The sequence below is a fragment of the Cibotium barometz genome, chromosome 40, assembly GCF_041138505.1.
Source record: "Cibotium barometz isolate CiBa-2024 chromosome 40, ASM4113850v1, whole genome shotgun sequence".
NCBI lineage: Eukaryota > Viridiplantae > Streptophyta > Polypodiopsida > Cyatheales > Cibotiaceae > Cibotium > Cibotium barometz.
Window position 1 is genome coordinate 10571546 of NC_141085.1, and position 17809 is coordinate 10589354.

The 17809-nt window shown below is 44.4% G+C and overlaps 1 protein-coding gene across 2 annotated transcripts in view; it reads right to left on the reverse strand.

The window, feature by feature from the left end:
- The window catches only part of LOC147615187 (uncharacterized), a 52884-nt gene extending 35632 nt beyond the window's left edge, over positions 1–17252 (reverse strand). The window contains exons 1-4 of one of the 2 annotated variants that reach the window (XM_086779215.1): positions 17019–17252; positions 15683–15775; positions 7353–7416; positions 7140–7271 (exon numbers count right to left, since the gene is read on the reverse strand). In XM_086779215.1, coding sequence (XP_086635341.1) covers positions 7140–7271; positions 7353–7416; positions 15683–15775; positions 17019–17065 — 336 coding nt within the window. In that variant the 5' untranslated portion in view covers positions 17066–17252. Of the gene's footprint in view, positions 1–7116; positions 7272–7352; positions 7417–15682; positions 15776–17018 lie in introns of both variants that reach the window. The other variant, XM_086779214.1, reaches the window with a different exon arrangement.
- Between the last annotated feature and the right edge of the window lie 557 nt (positions 17253–17809).

Here is a 17809-nt window from a genome sequence, read left to right on the forward strand (position 1 = left end):
CTTTCAGTGGCCCACGCTTCACCATGCTTCCCGCAGCACATGCTAGAGTGACACGGGGATATGTAGCCTTGAGCTTACTTGAGCGGCAGTGCTTCTAGGCACATTTCCAGGAGCCCAGGACGAAGGGCTGGCTTTTTGACAACCTCGTCACACCAGCCTTGATGTATGGAGCAGCCTTCCGGGGACCATATTTATCCAATGAGGATTGGCAGTGAGTTGAGAGGCCCCAAGTCATGATGTTCTCCCGTATGATCCGCAGCAAACCATCAATCCCACACCAGATTATCTAGGCAGAGTTTGTTGCACCCCGAATGGTCATGGATGCACTCTTCCAGACAGTCACACCCCTCCATCGCATTAGTCACATGGATCCCCACAGGTACCCGAGGCTTGCCTTGGAGTCCTCAAGACAACTAGCACTTGAGGGCCACTCTAAAATATGGTCTGCACTAGTTTCCACTTGGTTCTCAGTATATGGGCTCCACGTGGACCGCCTACCCCCCCTTCAGTACGGTTTGGACTACCCTTTTCTCCGGCTCTCTCACAAGGATATCAACCAGGTTATCCGGTTAGATCTTCTTAGCCTCTACGCCCATTGCACATGGATCACACCTCCACAGCTCCCCACAAAGATGCACTTCTACAAAGATCACTTCCTCACACTCACTGAGGATGGATTCATCCGGCAGCCGGGCTACTTGAGTAAGTGTTCACATGTCCCATGTCATGCGGATTGCGATTGGCCAGATACGGGTTTCATCCCACCGCCTCAGAGTGGAGATAGGTAGAGCTAAGCGCATCTTCAAAGTCAGGAAGCTCATACAGAGACCCAAAGAGGAGAGGATCTACCGATTATGCCCCACAGAGGTTGAGACGGAGGAGCATTACATATGCCGCTGCCCAGTATACTATGAGATCCGTGGGAGGTTTCACTGTCTATTCCGTGATGGATTTGGTCCACTCTCTAGGATCATTGACTTCCAGGACCAGCGTTGCCAAGACCTCTTCCTGCTTGAGCTCCGCAGACACAGGGACACCTTGAGAGAGCTTCGGCCCCAGCCACCTCGCCCCCTCCCTCTCCAGCCAACCGTCACCAATTTCTTCTGGACCCAAGAGGTGGAGGACAGCGATATAGTGGATCTTGTGCACCCTCCACACGAGCTACTCCGGACCTACCTCGCCCGAGAGAAGTTACCTCAGACCGAGCCTCCGCATTCCAACGTGCCCGATGCCTCGGTCCCCCAGCCGTTGAAAGAGTGCACAAAGCGGAAGCAAATAAGCACTAGAGTGTGCTGAGTAGAGAGTGCAAGAGAGAGAGATATGGAGCAACTATGCTGAATATACTAAAGTGATATAGTCCCAAGCAAGAGACGGAAGTAGTCTCATAAGTGAGGGAGCAAAAGATAGACTAGGCAAGATGAAAAAGTGAGAGGCTAGCCCATCTATTTATAGGTGGGGACAGCTGGCCAACTGGAACTGCAGAAGCTGGCCGACTGGACATCTGTAGCTGGCTGACTGGGAAAAAGGCATCCAGGCTAGGAAAAATCCCAGAAAAATATATAAAATAAGGGTGGCCAGCCCACAATCAAGGGCCATGCAAAAGGGACCAAAAGGACACCAGACATGGGCAGAAACTGGGGATGAATGTGCGAACATCCCCTCTCAGCACCAGATGCTGAACAAACTTCGGGAAGCCGAAGATGAGGAGCCAAGGAAGCCTGAGAAACCGGCTTGGTGAACAAATTTGCAGCATTCTCTGCTGAAGGACAATACTCCAAACGCAAATCTCCAACAAGAACCCGTTCACGAACATAGTGATATTGTATCTCAATGTGCTTCGTACAAGCATGAAACACAGGTTTCTTGGTGATGGAAATGCAACTCTGATTGTCACACCAAAGAAGAGTAGATCCGGTAGGAGGACAGCCAAGCTCCTCCAATAATCTCCGCAACCAAATCACCTCACATGCAACATAACAAACCGCACGATACTCCGCCCGTCTCTCTAGAGGAAAGCACCACAGTAGTCTGCTTTTTACTGCTCCATGAAATGGCTCCAGACCGAGTGAAAAAACACAACCAGTGGTCGAACGCCGAGTAACTGGATCTCCAGCCCAATCTGGATCAGACCATCCAACAAGAGTGCATCCTTGGCCATAGAAGATGCCAAAGTCCAGAGTGCCACGCAAGTACCGAAGAACTCTGAGAGCACACCGCCAATGCTGCTGACGGTGTTTGGATGAGAAAGAACTCAATACAGACTGCGAAACATATGTCCAATCGGGAGTAGGTCAACCAAACCAAACAACCGATGAGAACCCGATACTGTCCCTGATCAATCCCTGGAGCAGCATCAAGTAGAGAAAGCTTCTCACTAGTATCCATAGGAGAAGATACTAGTCTGCATCCAGTCATCTGAAATCTGTCAATCTCATGTGTGTACTTCTGCTGAGAGAAGAAAATGCCCTTCGAGGTCTGCCAAATCTCAAAGCCAAGAAAATAATGCAGAAGGCCAAGATCCGTCATCTCAAAATCTGTCTCCAAAGCATCCATGGCTGAACGGATCCTCACAGAATAAGAACCTGTAAAGATGAGGTCATCAACATAGACCACAATGATAACAATCAACCCCCTCTCAAGGAGGATATAAAGGTTCGAATCTACATGAGAACAGCGCAGGCCGAGCTTCTGAAAGAACTCATCAATCCGCTGGTACCAACCCCGCAGAGCTTGCTTCAAACCATATAAAGCCTTCTTCAGCTGCCGATACACCTGATCCTGTTTGCCTGGAACAACAAATCCCGGTGGCTGATCAACATAAACCTCCTGTGTAAGTTCTGAACTCCGTTCAGGAAAGCCGAGTTGATGTCCATCTAGAAAACAGGCCATCTATGATGTCCTGCAAGAGCAAGAACGGTGCGAATGGTAAGTCATCCGGGCTATCGGAGCGAAGGTCTCATCGAAGTCGACTCCAAGGCGCTGAGCATAACCCTTGGCAACCAACCCTCGCCTTGTGCTTGTCCAAGCTGCCATCAACTCGGAACTTCGATTTGTAGAACTCTGGAAGATCACCGGAGAGAACCAGGCAAAGGAGCAGAAGGAAGCTCACATAACCCAAAATCACGAACTGTCTGATAGTACCATCCAACACAGATCTGCTCGAACTCGCTAGAGGAGGAACAGAGTCATCATCATCTGACTGAGAATCCACAGTCGGAGGTGTAACAGAAGCATAGGGGGGAGGCGGAGGCGGAGGAAGAAGAAGCTCACCACCCCCCTCTGAAGATGTAGGAGTCTCGTCGAGCACCACATCACGGCTCACAACAACTTTGCCGACCTGAGGATCGTAAAGACGATATGCCTTGGACACAGTGCTGTATCCGAGAAAAGTCAAGCGCTGAGACTTCGAGTGCAACTTGGAGCGATGTTCCTTAGGCACATGAACATACGCCGAACAACCAAATATCCAGAAACGAACAACAGACGGCTTCTCACCATGGAAAGCCTCATATGGAGTTTTATCCAGAAGCACCAAAGTAGGAGACTTGTTCTGAATGTAGACAGCAGTGAAAGCGCCTCAGCCCAGAAACGTCGAGGTAATGAAGAATGCTCAAGCATAGCACGGGCCATCTCCATAATGGTCCTATTCTTCCTCTCTGCAACTCCATTCTGTGGTGATGGAGTATACGCTGTAGTAAGCTGTCTCCAAACGCCATGGGTCCTGCAATATTGCTGAAACTCCTGGGATGTAAACTCACCCCCTCCGTCGGTCCTGAGAGCCTTGACCGAGCGACCGGTCTCTTTTTCCACCTCAACTCTCCAATCACGAAAGTGTTGAAAAGCCTCATCCTTGGTCTTCAGAAAGAAAACCCCAGTATATCTGGAGAAGTCATCCACCATCACGAGCATGTACGCCTTACTCAAAGATGCGGTACTCATAGGACCACATAAGTCTGCATGAACAAGAGCAAGTGATGTCGAAGATCTGTGTGTCACCTCCTTCGGAAAGGCCGCTCGGTGTTGCTTCCCTTGTAAACAAGAGGAACAAGCAGAAGATGGAGCCTTGATGGTCGGTAAACCCTCAACCAACCCATCCTTCGAAGCTCGTTGTAGAAGCTGATAGCTCAAATGGCCAAACCGAGCATGCCAAAGAGCACAAGAAGAACTAGAAGAAAGCACAGCGGTCAACCTGTACAGACCACTATCTTGGACTCCCTGAGCCAAGATGCTACCAGTCTCCTTATCACAAATGGTAATCTTTTAACGAGAGAAGATCACCTCCGCACCCTGAGCTATAAAAGCACTCACTGACAAAAGGTTAAAAGCCAAATCTGGAATGTATAGAACGTCAAAGAAGTACCTCTTGTCCTCGAAAGAGCGGAAGATGGGGATGGTGCCATGTCCATGCACTGGTACGGAAGAAGAATCACCCAAAGTGATCTCACCTGACCTGGCAGTGAAGTCCTCGAACCAATCTCGATGGGGTGTCATGTGAGCAGTAACACCGCTATCCACAATCCACGACCGCGACTAAGAAGTCACAAGAGCAAGTATACGACGAGTACCTGCTAATAGAAGAATACCATCATCCTTCTTGGTCTAAGACACCGCTGTAGAGGAAGAGTTCTTTGCTTCTTCGTCCCACTTCTTCTTGTGACATTGGAGCGACTTATGACCCTTCTTGCCACAATAATGACATTCAATGTCCTTGTTTTTAGAAGATTTGCTTTTGTCTTTATCCTTGTTGTTATCCTTGGAGTTCTTATCAGAACCCCCTTTCCCTTTCTTTTGTTGATTCTTCCCTTTATCTCGCGCAGCCAAAGCTCCATCAGGACCACCAGAGGTGCCAGTCCGCTCCTCAAAGCGAGACTCAATCTGCATAATGAAGGGGAGAACTTCCTCCCAAGTAACTGGAACAGGACGAGGAGAAGAAACAAGAGACTAAAAATAAGCATCAAACCTCTCTGGAAGCTTGGAGAGAAGCCGAATAGCCATATCCTCTGTAGAGATATCCTTGCCACAAACAGCAAGCTCGTCCCGGAGATCTTTCATCTTCGAGATGACAGCAGATGAAGATGGAAAGGCGAAAAGTGATAAGTTTATAAGCTGCTTTTCCAACACCAAAATCGACCCGGAGACTTAATCTCGTAGAGATCTACAAAAGCCTTCCAAACTTCATGTGCAGTATCTATTGTACGCACATGAGAGAGAACAGAATCCTGACAGTTCAACATCAGAAAAGAGAAAACATGACGATCATTTGCCTGCCAAATATCAATCTGTGCCTGGGTCACACCACCAAAAGCAAGGGTGGGAGGGGTGGCATTGGCAGGTGTAACCATAGTCACAAGGAATGGGCATTTTTAGACTCGGGAACGTTGGGGATGGCTGCATCTTCCCGTTCCAATTCCCGTCCCATGTCACTCTATAGTCACAGGGAATGGCCATTCTCAATCTTTTCCGTCCTCGTTCCCCATCCCCATTTCGCGTCCCGTGTGACTATCCCAAAGATCAACACCACGCAAGGCTGATTTCACCTTCACCTTCTACAAGGTGTAGTTGGAACCATCCAACTTTGCAGACTCAGAGAACATATGAAGAGTAGTCGGGGCAGCCATCACAAAAGCATGGGCTCAATCTCGGAAATATGCACAATCTCAGAAGAAGAAGTGTCCTCCACAGGTACCAAGTGTGCCACCAAAGCCCGAACCACCACAATCCCCCTCTACAAAAGGGAATGTCCACCGGAGAGGAAAACGCAGCCAAAGAGGGGCTACTGTCCCTAAAAAACAAGCTGCCTGGATCCAAACTCCAAGTAGAAGTAAAACGCTGATGAGAATATTACCTTTTGGCTGCAAGCGATGAAGCCAAACTGAAGGGTTAAGGGGCTGTAAATAGGGCTGAATCTAGGGCAGCAGAGGGAATCGTTGAACCGGGAGCGATGATACCATGAAAGAGTGCAAAGAGCGGAAGCAAATAAGCACTGTGTGCTGAGTAGAGAGTGCAAGAGAGAGAGAGAGAGAGAGAGAGAGATGGAGCAACTATGCTGAATATACTGAAGTGATACAGTCCCAACCAAGAGACAAAAGTAGTCTTATAAGTGAGGGAGCAAAAGATAGACTAGGCAAGATGAAAAAGTGAGAGGCCAACCCACCTATTTATAGGTGGGGAGAGCTGGTCGACTGGAACTGCAGAAGCTAGCCGACTGGGAAAAAGGCATCCATGCTGGGAAAAATCCCAGAAAAATATATAAAATAAGGGTGGCCAAGCCCACAATCAAGGGCCATGCAAAAGGGACCAGAAGGACACCAGACATGGGCAGAAACTGGGGATGAATGTGCTAACAGCTGTCGGCCACGATCACCTCATTAGCTCCAGATCCAAGGCATGCTCCCACCGCCATCGAGCTACCTTTCCACGTGACATAGCTGAGGGAGACCTCTCGGCCATACTCATTAGCCCCATGCTTGATATTTTGGAGAGTGGTATACCATCAACTTGGAGCTGATGTTGCTCTCATGTTTCGATATTCTTAGTATTCCATGATGAGTTTCCATGGACAATTTTGTATCACCCTAGTGAGATAGCTATGTTTATGTTTTCTTTCTGTTTTATTTTCCATTCCATGATGTATCTAGATATGCCATGGACATTATTGTATCACTTTGGTCTCATAGGCCCATTGGGTCTTTAGTAGACGCTTAATATATCTTTCTTCCTTTATCTCTCTCTCTCTCTCTCTCTCTCTCTCTCTCTCTCTCACCCTCCTTCTATGATCTCTCTCAAGCTCTCAAGCTCTCACATTTGAAGCTCTCTCTCTCTCTCTTTGCCCCCCTCTCTATTCTCTATTCCTCTATTCCTCTATCTTCAAGGCTCCATAATCCATTGCCCAAGCATAAGTTCCACCCTCCTTCCCCTCTCTATACTCCTCTCTCTAAGCCGCTCCTCTCTTCATCAATCACAATGACGAGAGACATGAATGAAGCTTTCATATTGCATGCCATCCATGTCTCACAAGCTGCCGGAAGATCAAAATGCTATAGGTGGACATGCAAATATTGTGGCAAGCCTTATGTGAGTGGACATTTGTAGAAAGACAATGGTGAATTCTCTCACCATTCACGCATTTCTTTCCTTGCCTTTTCATTAGCACGTTGGACTTTGACTGCTTCTTCCTCTGCTTGGCATGCTATCCTATCTCTCTCTATTTGAAGTTCTCTCTGTATAATCTCATCCTCCCTTGATACTTCAATCTCACAAGCTTTGATAACCTGAACATCAATATTAATTAGAAACCAACTTTTAAACAACTTGTCTAAGAGTACCAATATCAAAACCCAGTATATAAGTACCTGAATAATGTCCCTTTTCCTTCGTCCATCTTGAAATTCAGTGGGCCTGAAATGCCTTTTTGACCTATCATCAAGAAAGGGTTGTCCACAGTAAAGCAACCACCACAATCTCTATGCAATGAAACTAAAAAGGAAAGGATTCCATGGTCACAATGGTGTTGTTTTTGAATAGACAGATTCACTTTTTCAACAATTGAGAATTATGCTTATCAAAATATTTCAACTTGGACTCTGGCTAATATATAAAACCAACAAAATCAACTAATTGGATCTTCTAGCAGGATCAAGATTTAAAAGTCCATCAGACAAGTTCACAGACCAAGCTCCCAAAAAGGTGATGCGTACATGGCCCATTTCCCTCTTGTGCGGGGGTGTGTTCATAAGGTCCAGATGAATGAGTTTATAAAGAGCACCCAAAACCGCCATAACACAAGAATGTGGCAGGCCTAGTGGTTAAAGTATTCTACAGATGGAGATATAGGATTTGAATCTCCCTGACCCCACACTAGTTATCTTTTCATAATTGTCTATGAATAGTCTGGCTTGTCCATGCTGGATGAAATTCCTAGGTGGTACTGGTGGGCCCTTTGCCCAGATGTCCATGCCACAGTGACAAGTGTGAAGATGTTTACCGGCAGAAACAATTTTGCTCCAATGGCAGCTTGCCATGTAGGTTTCAGAGATTGTCCCTGACAGACATGTCTAAAGCCACCCTCAGTGTATCAATATGTTTCTTGAGGGTACTTAGAACTTTCCCTCTTCATAAAGGGATTAATCACACCTCTAGAACAAAAGAGGGTGGAAGCTACTGGACTATAACACAAATAAAGACCAGTCTTCTAAAAGAAAAGGAGGCCTTTGTCGTAAATATAAAGAAAAATCTCTTGATGCTGCTCTGCAACTTGAGAGCCACCTCGTATCCTCTCTTACCACTCTCGCAGCAGACTGGCTATAAAATTGATCCACATGGCCTTGATGCACAAGGGGACGTCCTCAGTGGCCTTTGTTCAGTTAGCTTCCATAAATTTCCAGAACATGAGAATACGTCACAAGATAGGAGTTACATGCAGGGAGAGTTTAACCAACATAATCCTCTTGTAGTTAAGCATGTCCTGTCTTGCAAAAAAAAGATGGAGATATTGCATGACTAGGTCCTCTATATCCTTGCTAAGAATCAAAACAGGCCCACAAGGGTAAAGGGTCAGGCTAGCAATTATGTGTACAATCTATGATAGAAGATGCCTAGAGCATCCCTTAAATGCTATAGCAAAAAAGCAATGAAAACTTAAATGACCTCTAACCTAGATGATTCTAGAAAAGCATTGTCATCTACTAGTGGGTTCTAGGCATATGTTCCTTTGCCGAGGCTACAAGCTTACTCTATGTCAAAGGAATACAAGGCCAGCAACGAATCTTATCTTTTGATGGGGTGAACTTGATGACTCTTCATAGATGACAAAACCCCCCTGAATAGGCAATCATGGCAGTAAAGCAAGTTCCTCTGGAGCTTGTGATTAACCATTTGTCAATGCTTGCTATAGGGTGGTCAGAGGATGTATGTGACCAACTAAAATGATGCATCTATGGGCATTATGCATAATCCAAAATCAATTAAGATGATGTGATGTGGAACAGAGGGCTCACAGCTCATGAGGCGTAGGAGAATCAATATTTGTAGTCTCTCTTTCTGACTCTACCCTAGTTGAGAGATGTCCACAGCCCAAAATGGCTCACCAGAAGTCATTGCTGGTCTGACAAGGGAACCAAAGGAAGTGCCTTGGTTTGAACGTGCTGAAAGCAAGCATGAAAGCAATGTCTCTCAAGGCCGGAAAATGGTGCAAATCCTCACACCAGCCATGATGTGGCAGCTAGTCTCATCATGAATTTTGGGCCTAAGAACACAACTCCCAAGCATCTCTATGTTCTTCCAATCTTCCCTAGCTCTCCATCAAATGTAAAAAATTATGTGCATGTAACCATAGCTGTCAGGTACGATACCATACGGGAAAATACAGTACGATATAAGTTTTTTTCTTATCATACGATAAAATACAATGTTTTTAAAAAAATACTTATAAACTTAGGTATTTCCAAGTCCAGATATGGAGTAATTTAGAAAGGAGGGTAGCATCATAGTACAGAGGAAGCTCAAACAGCCATAGATAAGCAAAAGAAAGACCATTACCTACCAAAAATTTTATTTTTTTTGGGCCAAAAAAAAAATTTTTGGGAAAAAAACATTTTTGGAAAAAAAAAATCTTTAAAAAAATCATGAGAATCCGTACGGTATCGTACCGTACAGTATTCCGTACGATATGACGACGTACAGAAACAACCATGCAAGTAACTAGGGCTAGTGTGGAAGATCATAACCTTGGTCTTGAAAAGGTTAACTATGAGATCTATTTCCTTGTGAAACTTTAAGGCATCTAAATGTTGTTGCAGCCCCTTTGGAGAGTGTGATAGAAGTAATATATCATCTAAATAAAAAAGGAGAAAGACCAATGTCTCTCCTGGTATTGAGCCAGCCTCTCTAAACAAGTCCACAAAATCAGCCATTCCGGAATTCCGGAGACGGGAGCACCAGAAGTCTGGAGCCTAGAGTCCGGAACAAAAAGATTAAGGAACCGAACATCCAGAGACAGAGTCAATAGTCCGGAGCCGAAATCCAAACGAACAGAAGGTATGGCAATCTGGAGCAGCAGAGATAGGCCAGAGTCAAGATTGGAGTCAAAATCCAAAGTCGAGGGGGATCCAGAAAGAGTCTCCACCTCTACTTCAGAAACATCTCACACAGTTCTCTCATTGATCATCTGGTCATTGTTGTATTCCCGGTGTTCACTCTCTGAGGTACTGAAGTTCAGCTCTCCTAATCTTCTATTGTAATGGATCAGTGGCAGCTTGTTGGACTGCCCTCCAACTCTTCTCTATCTTTCCCTACCCAACCTGGAGATAGTAACCAACACAACCTTACTCTCCTCTCTAGAGTCCCTTAGTCCAGATCGGAATTTGTGCTGCGGTCCCCCGTCTCTGGATTTCCGGTCCATATCCCTTAGTCCAGATCGGATTTTGTGTTTTGTAATGGGCACTAGATGGACAGTTTTTCTGTATTCTTCTTATCTCTTTGAGATATTTCTATTGATACAATTCTCCGCCAAATTTTTTATTTAAAAAAAATCAGCCAATTCATCCACATAGAGTCCAAATGTAACTATTTGGCCCTCCTAGCTCTATTTCATATGATGGAACCCTTGCCCAAACACCAAACATGTAGAAGAAGGCATAGGGACAGGGATCATAAAGATTGCTCATGAAAAAGCACTAGTTTTGGTCAAAAAGCAAAGAAAAGCAAAAAGTCAAACTAGGTTGCCCACGAGCCAGGAGCACCACTAGCAAGAGGAGATTGAGCAGGACCAAAAAGCTAAAAGCCGCTTTTTCAAAAAGCAGCTCTAGGGCCAAAAAGCAAGGTCCTGAAGTTAGAGGAGCAAAGCTAAAGAACTTTAACAAAAGTTGAGTAATATTTTATTATTAAAAAGCAAAAAAGGGAAACGCAAAGAGTAAAAGGCAAAATCAAAAGCATGTATAAGCTGGCAAAAAGTAGGCCTCCCTTGGGTATAAATAAGCATGAGCCTCTCCAAGATCATCATCGCGGAGGCCTGAAGTTTCCTCATCTTCAGCTAAGCATGGAGATCATCATTGTTTTCATCATCAAAGCTAGAACTTATTGTTACCACCCGCCCTGTTTGCACCGGCTACTATTGGTCCATGCCCCCTGCACCACCTACGACGTTTGTTCAGCACCAGCACTTCAGCCAGCACCACCTCTGCCATCTGTCTGAGACGCCTACTGCTGCTGGCGCTGCTGCCTTCTAAACCAACCTGCGCCGCCTTTTTGCTTGTGTGCCGCCTTCACCAAGCTCTAGCTGACAGCGCTGCGAAGTGACCAGCCAGCAACACCAGCTGTTTTGGCCAACGCTGCTAGGTTGCACCTCCTGAAATGCCACCTCCGCCACCTATTACCGCCGCCTGGATGCGCTGCTGTTGCCGCCACCTGCCAACATTTGTTATTCCACCAGCCCCACCACCTGTCAAGCCGGCTTCAGCCAGTGCCACCGTCAACTTCAGTCAGCGCCACCGCTAGTTTCAGCCGCCCAGCCTATCAACAACGCTTATGCCAGCGTTGCTGCATCTATTTGCCCCCATCTATTCCCTGTCTGCTGGCAACCGTCTACAGGAACTGAACCACAAGATGTTGCTACTATCTACCAAGTGTTATTCAGCTCAGCCTTATTGATGTTCAGAACAGCTTGTGCCCAGCTGCACCATCAAAAGCGTTGTTCCTGCCTATGTGCCACCTAGCTTTGTCATCTACCACCTCACAGAGTTGCTAGCATCGTCTGTCATCTGACAACGTCGGCCAGCTTTCATACGACCTTGTTGGGATACTTTGGAATTTTTGGATTTGGACTTGGATCTAGACTTGGATCTGGATATTGGATCTAGTACTAGCCCGGCGAGAGAGAGTTCTGGGTTATCCCCGTGGGGTGCTTGGCCTCAAAGATCTCGTTCCTCGACATCGACTTGGACTTGGATATTCTACATCGGCATAGTTGTTTGCAACTTTGCTTGTATTCAATGTTGTATTGATCCTAGCTTGCGAGCCCGTGGATTGTTTCTGAATAAATCCCTGAAAGGGGGGGGGGGGGGGGGGGGGCAAGGCTTGTTCACCATTTAGTGTGGTGTATTGTGCAAAGTTCCCTATCCCTTCTCTCTCCCTCTCTCTATCTTATCTCTTGGATACATGGTTGAACCTGTCATGGCACGCCCCGTTGGGCTTACACCAAAGAACGTAGGGGAGACTAGGCATCCCTTTTTCACTCAAAAGTGCAATAAATCTAGCCGATCCATCTATGTAGAGTCTAAAGATCATAGGGTAGAGTGGGCATCCCTTTTCCACCCCAACAATGCAATAAATCTAGTCCATCAATTCTGTTGACTTTGTTAGCAACCTGCTCATCCAGTGTCATTGTGTCATTGTAGCTTATATCACTAGCTCCACCACCTCTAGATGCCAAAGTCTTAATCAATCAAGCTCATGGAATTGTGTCAAAAGCTTTATGGAGATTCACAAAGCAAAAATAAATTTCTACCCTACGAGATCGGTTTCCTCCATCGCGGCAAAGAAAGCAAGCCTGACTTTTGGTGCCATGTAAGAGGAAACACCATGCAACTACACTCAAAAGAAGTAGGATCTTTCATAGCACAAAACTTTATACTCAAATTGCACAACAACAGAGATAGAGAACAAAATTATATTATTCATGTAATGCAATAGATGGCAAAGCTCTCTAGTGAAGAGAGCTTCAAAGACTAATCTGAAACTGTTGAGACGGAGATTGTATGCTAATAGAAGCTAGGAAGTAAATTCACAGTGACGACTAATGAACTATGTGGAAAAGGGGCTAGTATTGCCTCTGTAAACTCTTGGATACGTAGAGTGGCCATGACTAGACCATGTTTGTCCCCGATTGTAGTCAATGCCACCGTCCACAGTGTTGTTGAACCGATCCATAAAGAATGACTAGAGACTGCTACACACTTTTTGCACCTCCCACATTCATTCAGACCAAGGTGGTTAGAAACCTCGAATTTGATACAAATAACACGCGTTCAATACAAGTACAAAAAGTACTGATTAGATCAGGCATATTAAGTACACAAGTCTTCTTCTAGTTTAAATAGTATTAAATAAAAAATATGGTTTACTAAAAGCAATTGTGTACACATAATGTGTGCACGCAATATGGTTTATTGAAAGCAATTGTGTACACATAATGTGTGCACCCAATATGAGGATGCATGGATAAGGAATAGGAGCCACCTAATAAGATTTGGAACAAACAAGAACTTCAAAATTTATGTAGAAGCTTGGCAATTTGTATGGCATACCAAACATCTGTACGATACACAAAGTATTGTGCAAATCACAAGATTGAGGACAAGTACAAAATGAAACTATGATCTGGGCTAGGCCCGCAAACTTTGGACAAGATGCCTAAGAGTAAAGCCCAAGGTGGTTCCAAACGTAGTGAACGATACGTTTAGTACGTTTGGAAAACGTGCTGAAAAGATTCCAAACATAGTGAACGCTGCCCCGATATATATATATACAAGATTTATAGTTTACTTATGAAATTTTGAAATATGAAGTTTGAAGATTCATCAATGAACATTAAAGCACTTACTTATACTATACAACCTTTAGTTTCAATTTTGCAGGAGGGAGAGAGAGAGAGAGAGAGAGAGAGACTTGAGCACCACACAGAGACGCCCGCAAGAGAAGACTTGAGTGCCGCACAGAGACTGCCACACGCACGTAAGGAAAAGCATTAAAAAAACGACGTTGACTTGCGTCCATTTTTTTAACCTATAAAATCAAAAGTGCAAGTTCACTACGTTTCCAAACGTAGTTTGGATGCAACTATGGTAAAGCCTACCTACCCCATCTATGGAACATTATGGGATATCAGTCCAATCTGGCATGTAGTCTATTTAGCAATATGCCAAATCTTATCTTAGTCGTTCAACACCATCTATCCCCCTAGGCCACCATCCTATGTGAATACGAGGATGCCAAAGCACTCAAACCGCTCAACCATGGCTACTACTTATAATGGGAGCCATACAAAAAAACATGAGCTAGCCGGTGTCTAGACATTACAACAAAAGGGTGGAGCATTGATATCCAACAGTATGTTCACGATCACTAGACCCCAAAACAGCCCCCAAAACCCACATTACATATGTTTTCAATAACTATGGCTCCTCCTTTTTGGCTTCTCAAATCATGCACTTCTTGGGTCAAACCAAGTGTTTAAATTATTGACGTGTACATGGATGTCCTTGGCAGACTTGCTCATTGTGACACCTATGCATTGTCTTGCACTCTCATCATCATACCACGTATTTTGTGGAGTTCAGCCTACAAGAGGTTTCTTGGTGGATTTGATAGTATAAGAAGAAAAACATGGTTGGGCAGCCTTGTGAAGAGATTGATGAGGTGATTTTGGCTTATGGTAGTAAGCCAATGGAGGCAATACAGAATGCTATGAGGTGACTACATGGAAGGGTAAGTAGGAAAGATTGGCCCCTCCCATGAGTGTTGGAATCTGAAAATTATATGGACATGTGCGACAAAGCAAGAGACCCAATCAGATACTCAACTACACTTTGTCCACCTCGATGAGGTTGGCAAGTAGGGGCCCCTGACTACGGTCATCTACGCATTTCAATAAATACCAACAAGCCTTGAGCAGCTCCAAGTAAGTCCCATATATGATTTGCTGATGTGTGACTGATACCCGATCACATGGCATCATCATCTCTAGACTATCAATGCATCCTCCTGCATTCCAAAATCTTGGCTTATTTCTTGGCTGTACTAGGATTAAATTCTCCCAACAGCCAAAACTTCCCCCTGCAAGAGAATTATGTCTTTGTAAAGTGCAGAGTAAGGTGATCCAAGTTGTTGCCGTGATATCTCTTTGGAGAGTAAAAATACAAGGGTAGAAGCACAATCTCACTTAGCACAGAGCCACATAAACCTGGCATATTCATCTCAATTGCTAACACTAATCGTGATTCAAAGGTGTGAGCGCAAAAGAAGTCCACAAACTCCTGAGCATACTCAAGTCTCATCCATGTACTCACTGATTATCAAGTGTAACCGCAATCGCATACTATTAGCAAACCTTTCTTCAGAAATTGGTATGTCTCTGTATAAAAAATGACATCTCTAGCAGTGTATGTCCCACTGAAGTTACCCAGGCCTCACCAAAGTGTGCCATTAATATTCCATACCCATGCATACTTTGTCTTTGGTTGTCCCATATGCCATGCATCTCACATTCAAACAAATAAACAGGTAGATAGGTCACATTATCATCTTCTCAGGCCGCATACCACCAACAAGACCCACTCACTCATGTAGAATATGTGTATACAAAGAGTAAATCAAATGTCTAGTTATGTGTGGTCCGTGGATATGTATGTGTCCATTGAGAGAGAGAGAGAGAGAGAGAGAGAGAGAGAGATCCTAGAATGAGCTGTAAGATCAAGTGGAATCAAAGCACAAGTTGTTTAGCACTGCATGATATAGTGATCCTTGAATAAAATTTCAAGTGCATAGAGCGGAGAAAGCCACATGGGATACATTGTTGGGTCTAAGGTGAGAGGTCAAGAAAACAATATAAGCAAACGCATGTAGTAGCAGGAGAAACAGTTTTTGTTTTAAAAGAAACATCATTAGATCTACTCTAAAATTGGATTACCCAGTTTTGAAGCTCCTTGCACTCTCTAGAAAACCTTTACAGCTTTTGATTTGAAGATTAACCGTGTTTGACGGTGTATTGTGAAAGCAGCCTCTGCAAATAAACACGTTAATCACCACAGCCATGTCATTGTATATTCACATTTATGAAAGTGATCAAGATACTGGAATGTCCAAAGATAGAGTAGAATTTGAACATTGACACCACTTAATGTTTGTCAAAGTTGTAAAGCTAAATGTTCACTTTAGGTGAATGCATCATCATACATATAGCATTGACAAATCTCCATGTCTTCCAGAAAAGCGTGCGTGCGTGTGTGTACCCTCATATGAACAAACACAGACAAATTGGAAGGAAAACGAAACTCTTTTATTACCAATGTTGACCTGGATTAGTATGTGTATACGAACACTCAACCAGTACTCAAATATGTAGGCCTTCGCCAAACTGTGACTATGATTCTGCCCTTTGAGATCAATGTAGTAGAACCTGAAGCAGCCATTTTGGCTGTCAGGAGGAAAAACAAGGCCGCTTTTCAGAAGTAGTTCTTGTTAGTGAAGAACAAACATGAAAAGGGACATGTAAAAGCTTTTAAGATGGAATAATTATGCAAAGGGGTTCCTTTGGGTAGTTGCCGTACTAGCATACACATGACGCGTGAGAGTAAAGCCATGCGCAACACCTTACATCATCAATTAACAGTATCCCCATAAAGCATGTTCAGATTTATGCAGACTAAGAAGTGCCTCATCATTGTTGCTATGGCCATTAACATGCCATGTCGGTATGACACGAAAAAGCACCTGGATGTAACATCCATAATAATTATCCTCAACAGTCCTGCAACAATTTTTGCAAGAAAGCTCTTGTATTAAGTATGATCAAATTACAAAGAAGCCCTATAAATGCCTCATACAAGTGAGGCTGTTGTAGCCAATCCGGAGAGTGGAAATGCCATTTTTTGCACCTTCAGTGTAGCATGACTCCAAATCAATACGCATACATTCAGGCCGCATCATCCACAATTCTAGTGATGGTCAAGTCAATGTCACATGTACATGCCCATGTCCACATGTGCCAAGATCAGCATGAACTTTCACAGCACAGCAGCATCACAGAGACCAGACAAGCTCACAACTGCACATGCAAATGCAAATGCAGATAGACTTTTGCACAGTAAAAGTGTACTTAATTCCTTTTTTATGGATTGTATTATTATCAATCTAATCAAGAAAAAAAAAGGTATTAATCTCACACAAATGACAAGAAATTTCTGTATGGTTACTGAAAATCTTGATTAGCAAACTAACAGCAGGAATTGCTGAGAGACACCTACTGTGTAGGAGGATGAAGACAGGCGTTGTAGGTTGGGACTGTCTCCATTTTTACGTTTGGACGAAAAGGAGAATGAATTGTCTGGAATTTCAAAAACACGTGCAATATCTAAAGCAGCCACGTTAAATGATGTGGTTTCACACGAGCTGCATCGTGGGCGCCAGACAGACCTAAGGTTGGGGGGCACACACACTCGTTGGTGAGATGGAGTCGTCCATTCCCCACACTTCATCATTGTCCGGCGAAGTTTTGCTTTGAAGAGTGCCACATGACGTGAGTAGTGACGCCCCAAATTAATGGGGGTGCTTACACATTGGAATCGACGGAGATTGGACGAGCAAACGCAACGTACGATTGGGATGGGCCCCCACCCACAAGGGTAGATTCGTGTGAAAGCCTTCAGCGCCCAAGATTGGTTATACACCTTGGTAAGGGCACCAATAATCGAGCAAATCATTCATTACCAACACCACCACCATGCCCCTTTAATCTTTTAAGAAGGCCACGATGAACGTGTGTCAATGCACAAAGGCAAAGAACTGATAGATTGTGTTTACTGGGTTCTTGCATGCACATTTATGCATCCATAAATTGGCTCCTTAATTGGCCCTCTTTTGCTACTAGACACTGGAAAGGATCACAATTTATAAGAGAAATTTTCCACTCATAGGACAAGGATAACATGTGCATTATAGGTTTGTTTTAGTTGTAAATAAGTGTCCTTCTACCCTACTTATTTTTCAAGCGAGAAAACTTGGTTATGCCTAATGGGGGTAAGAACCAAGACCGTCT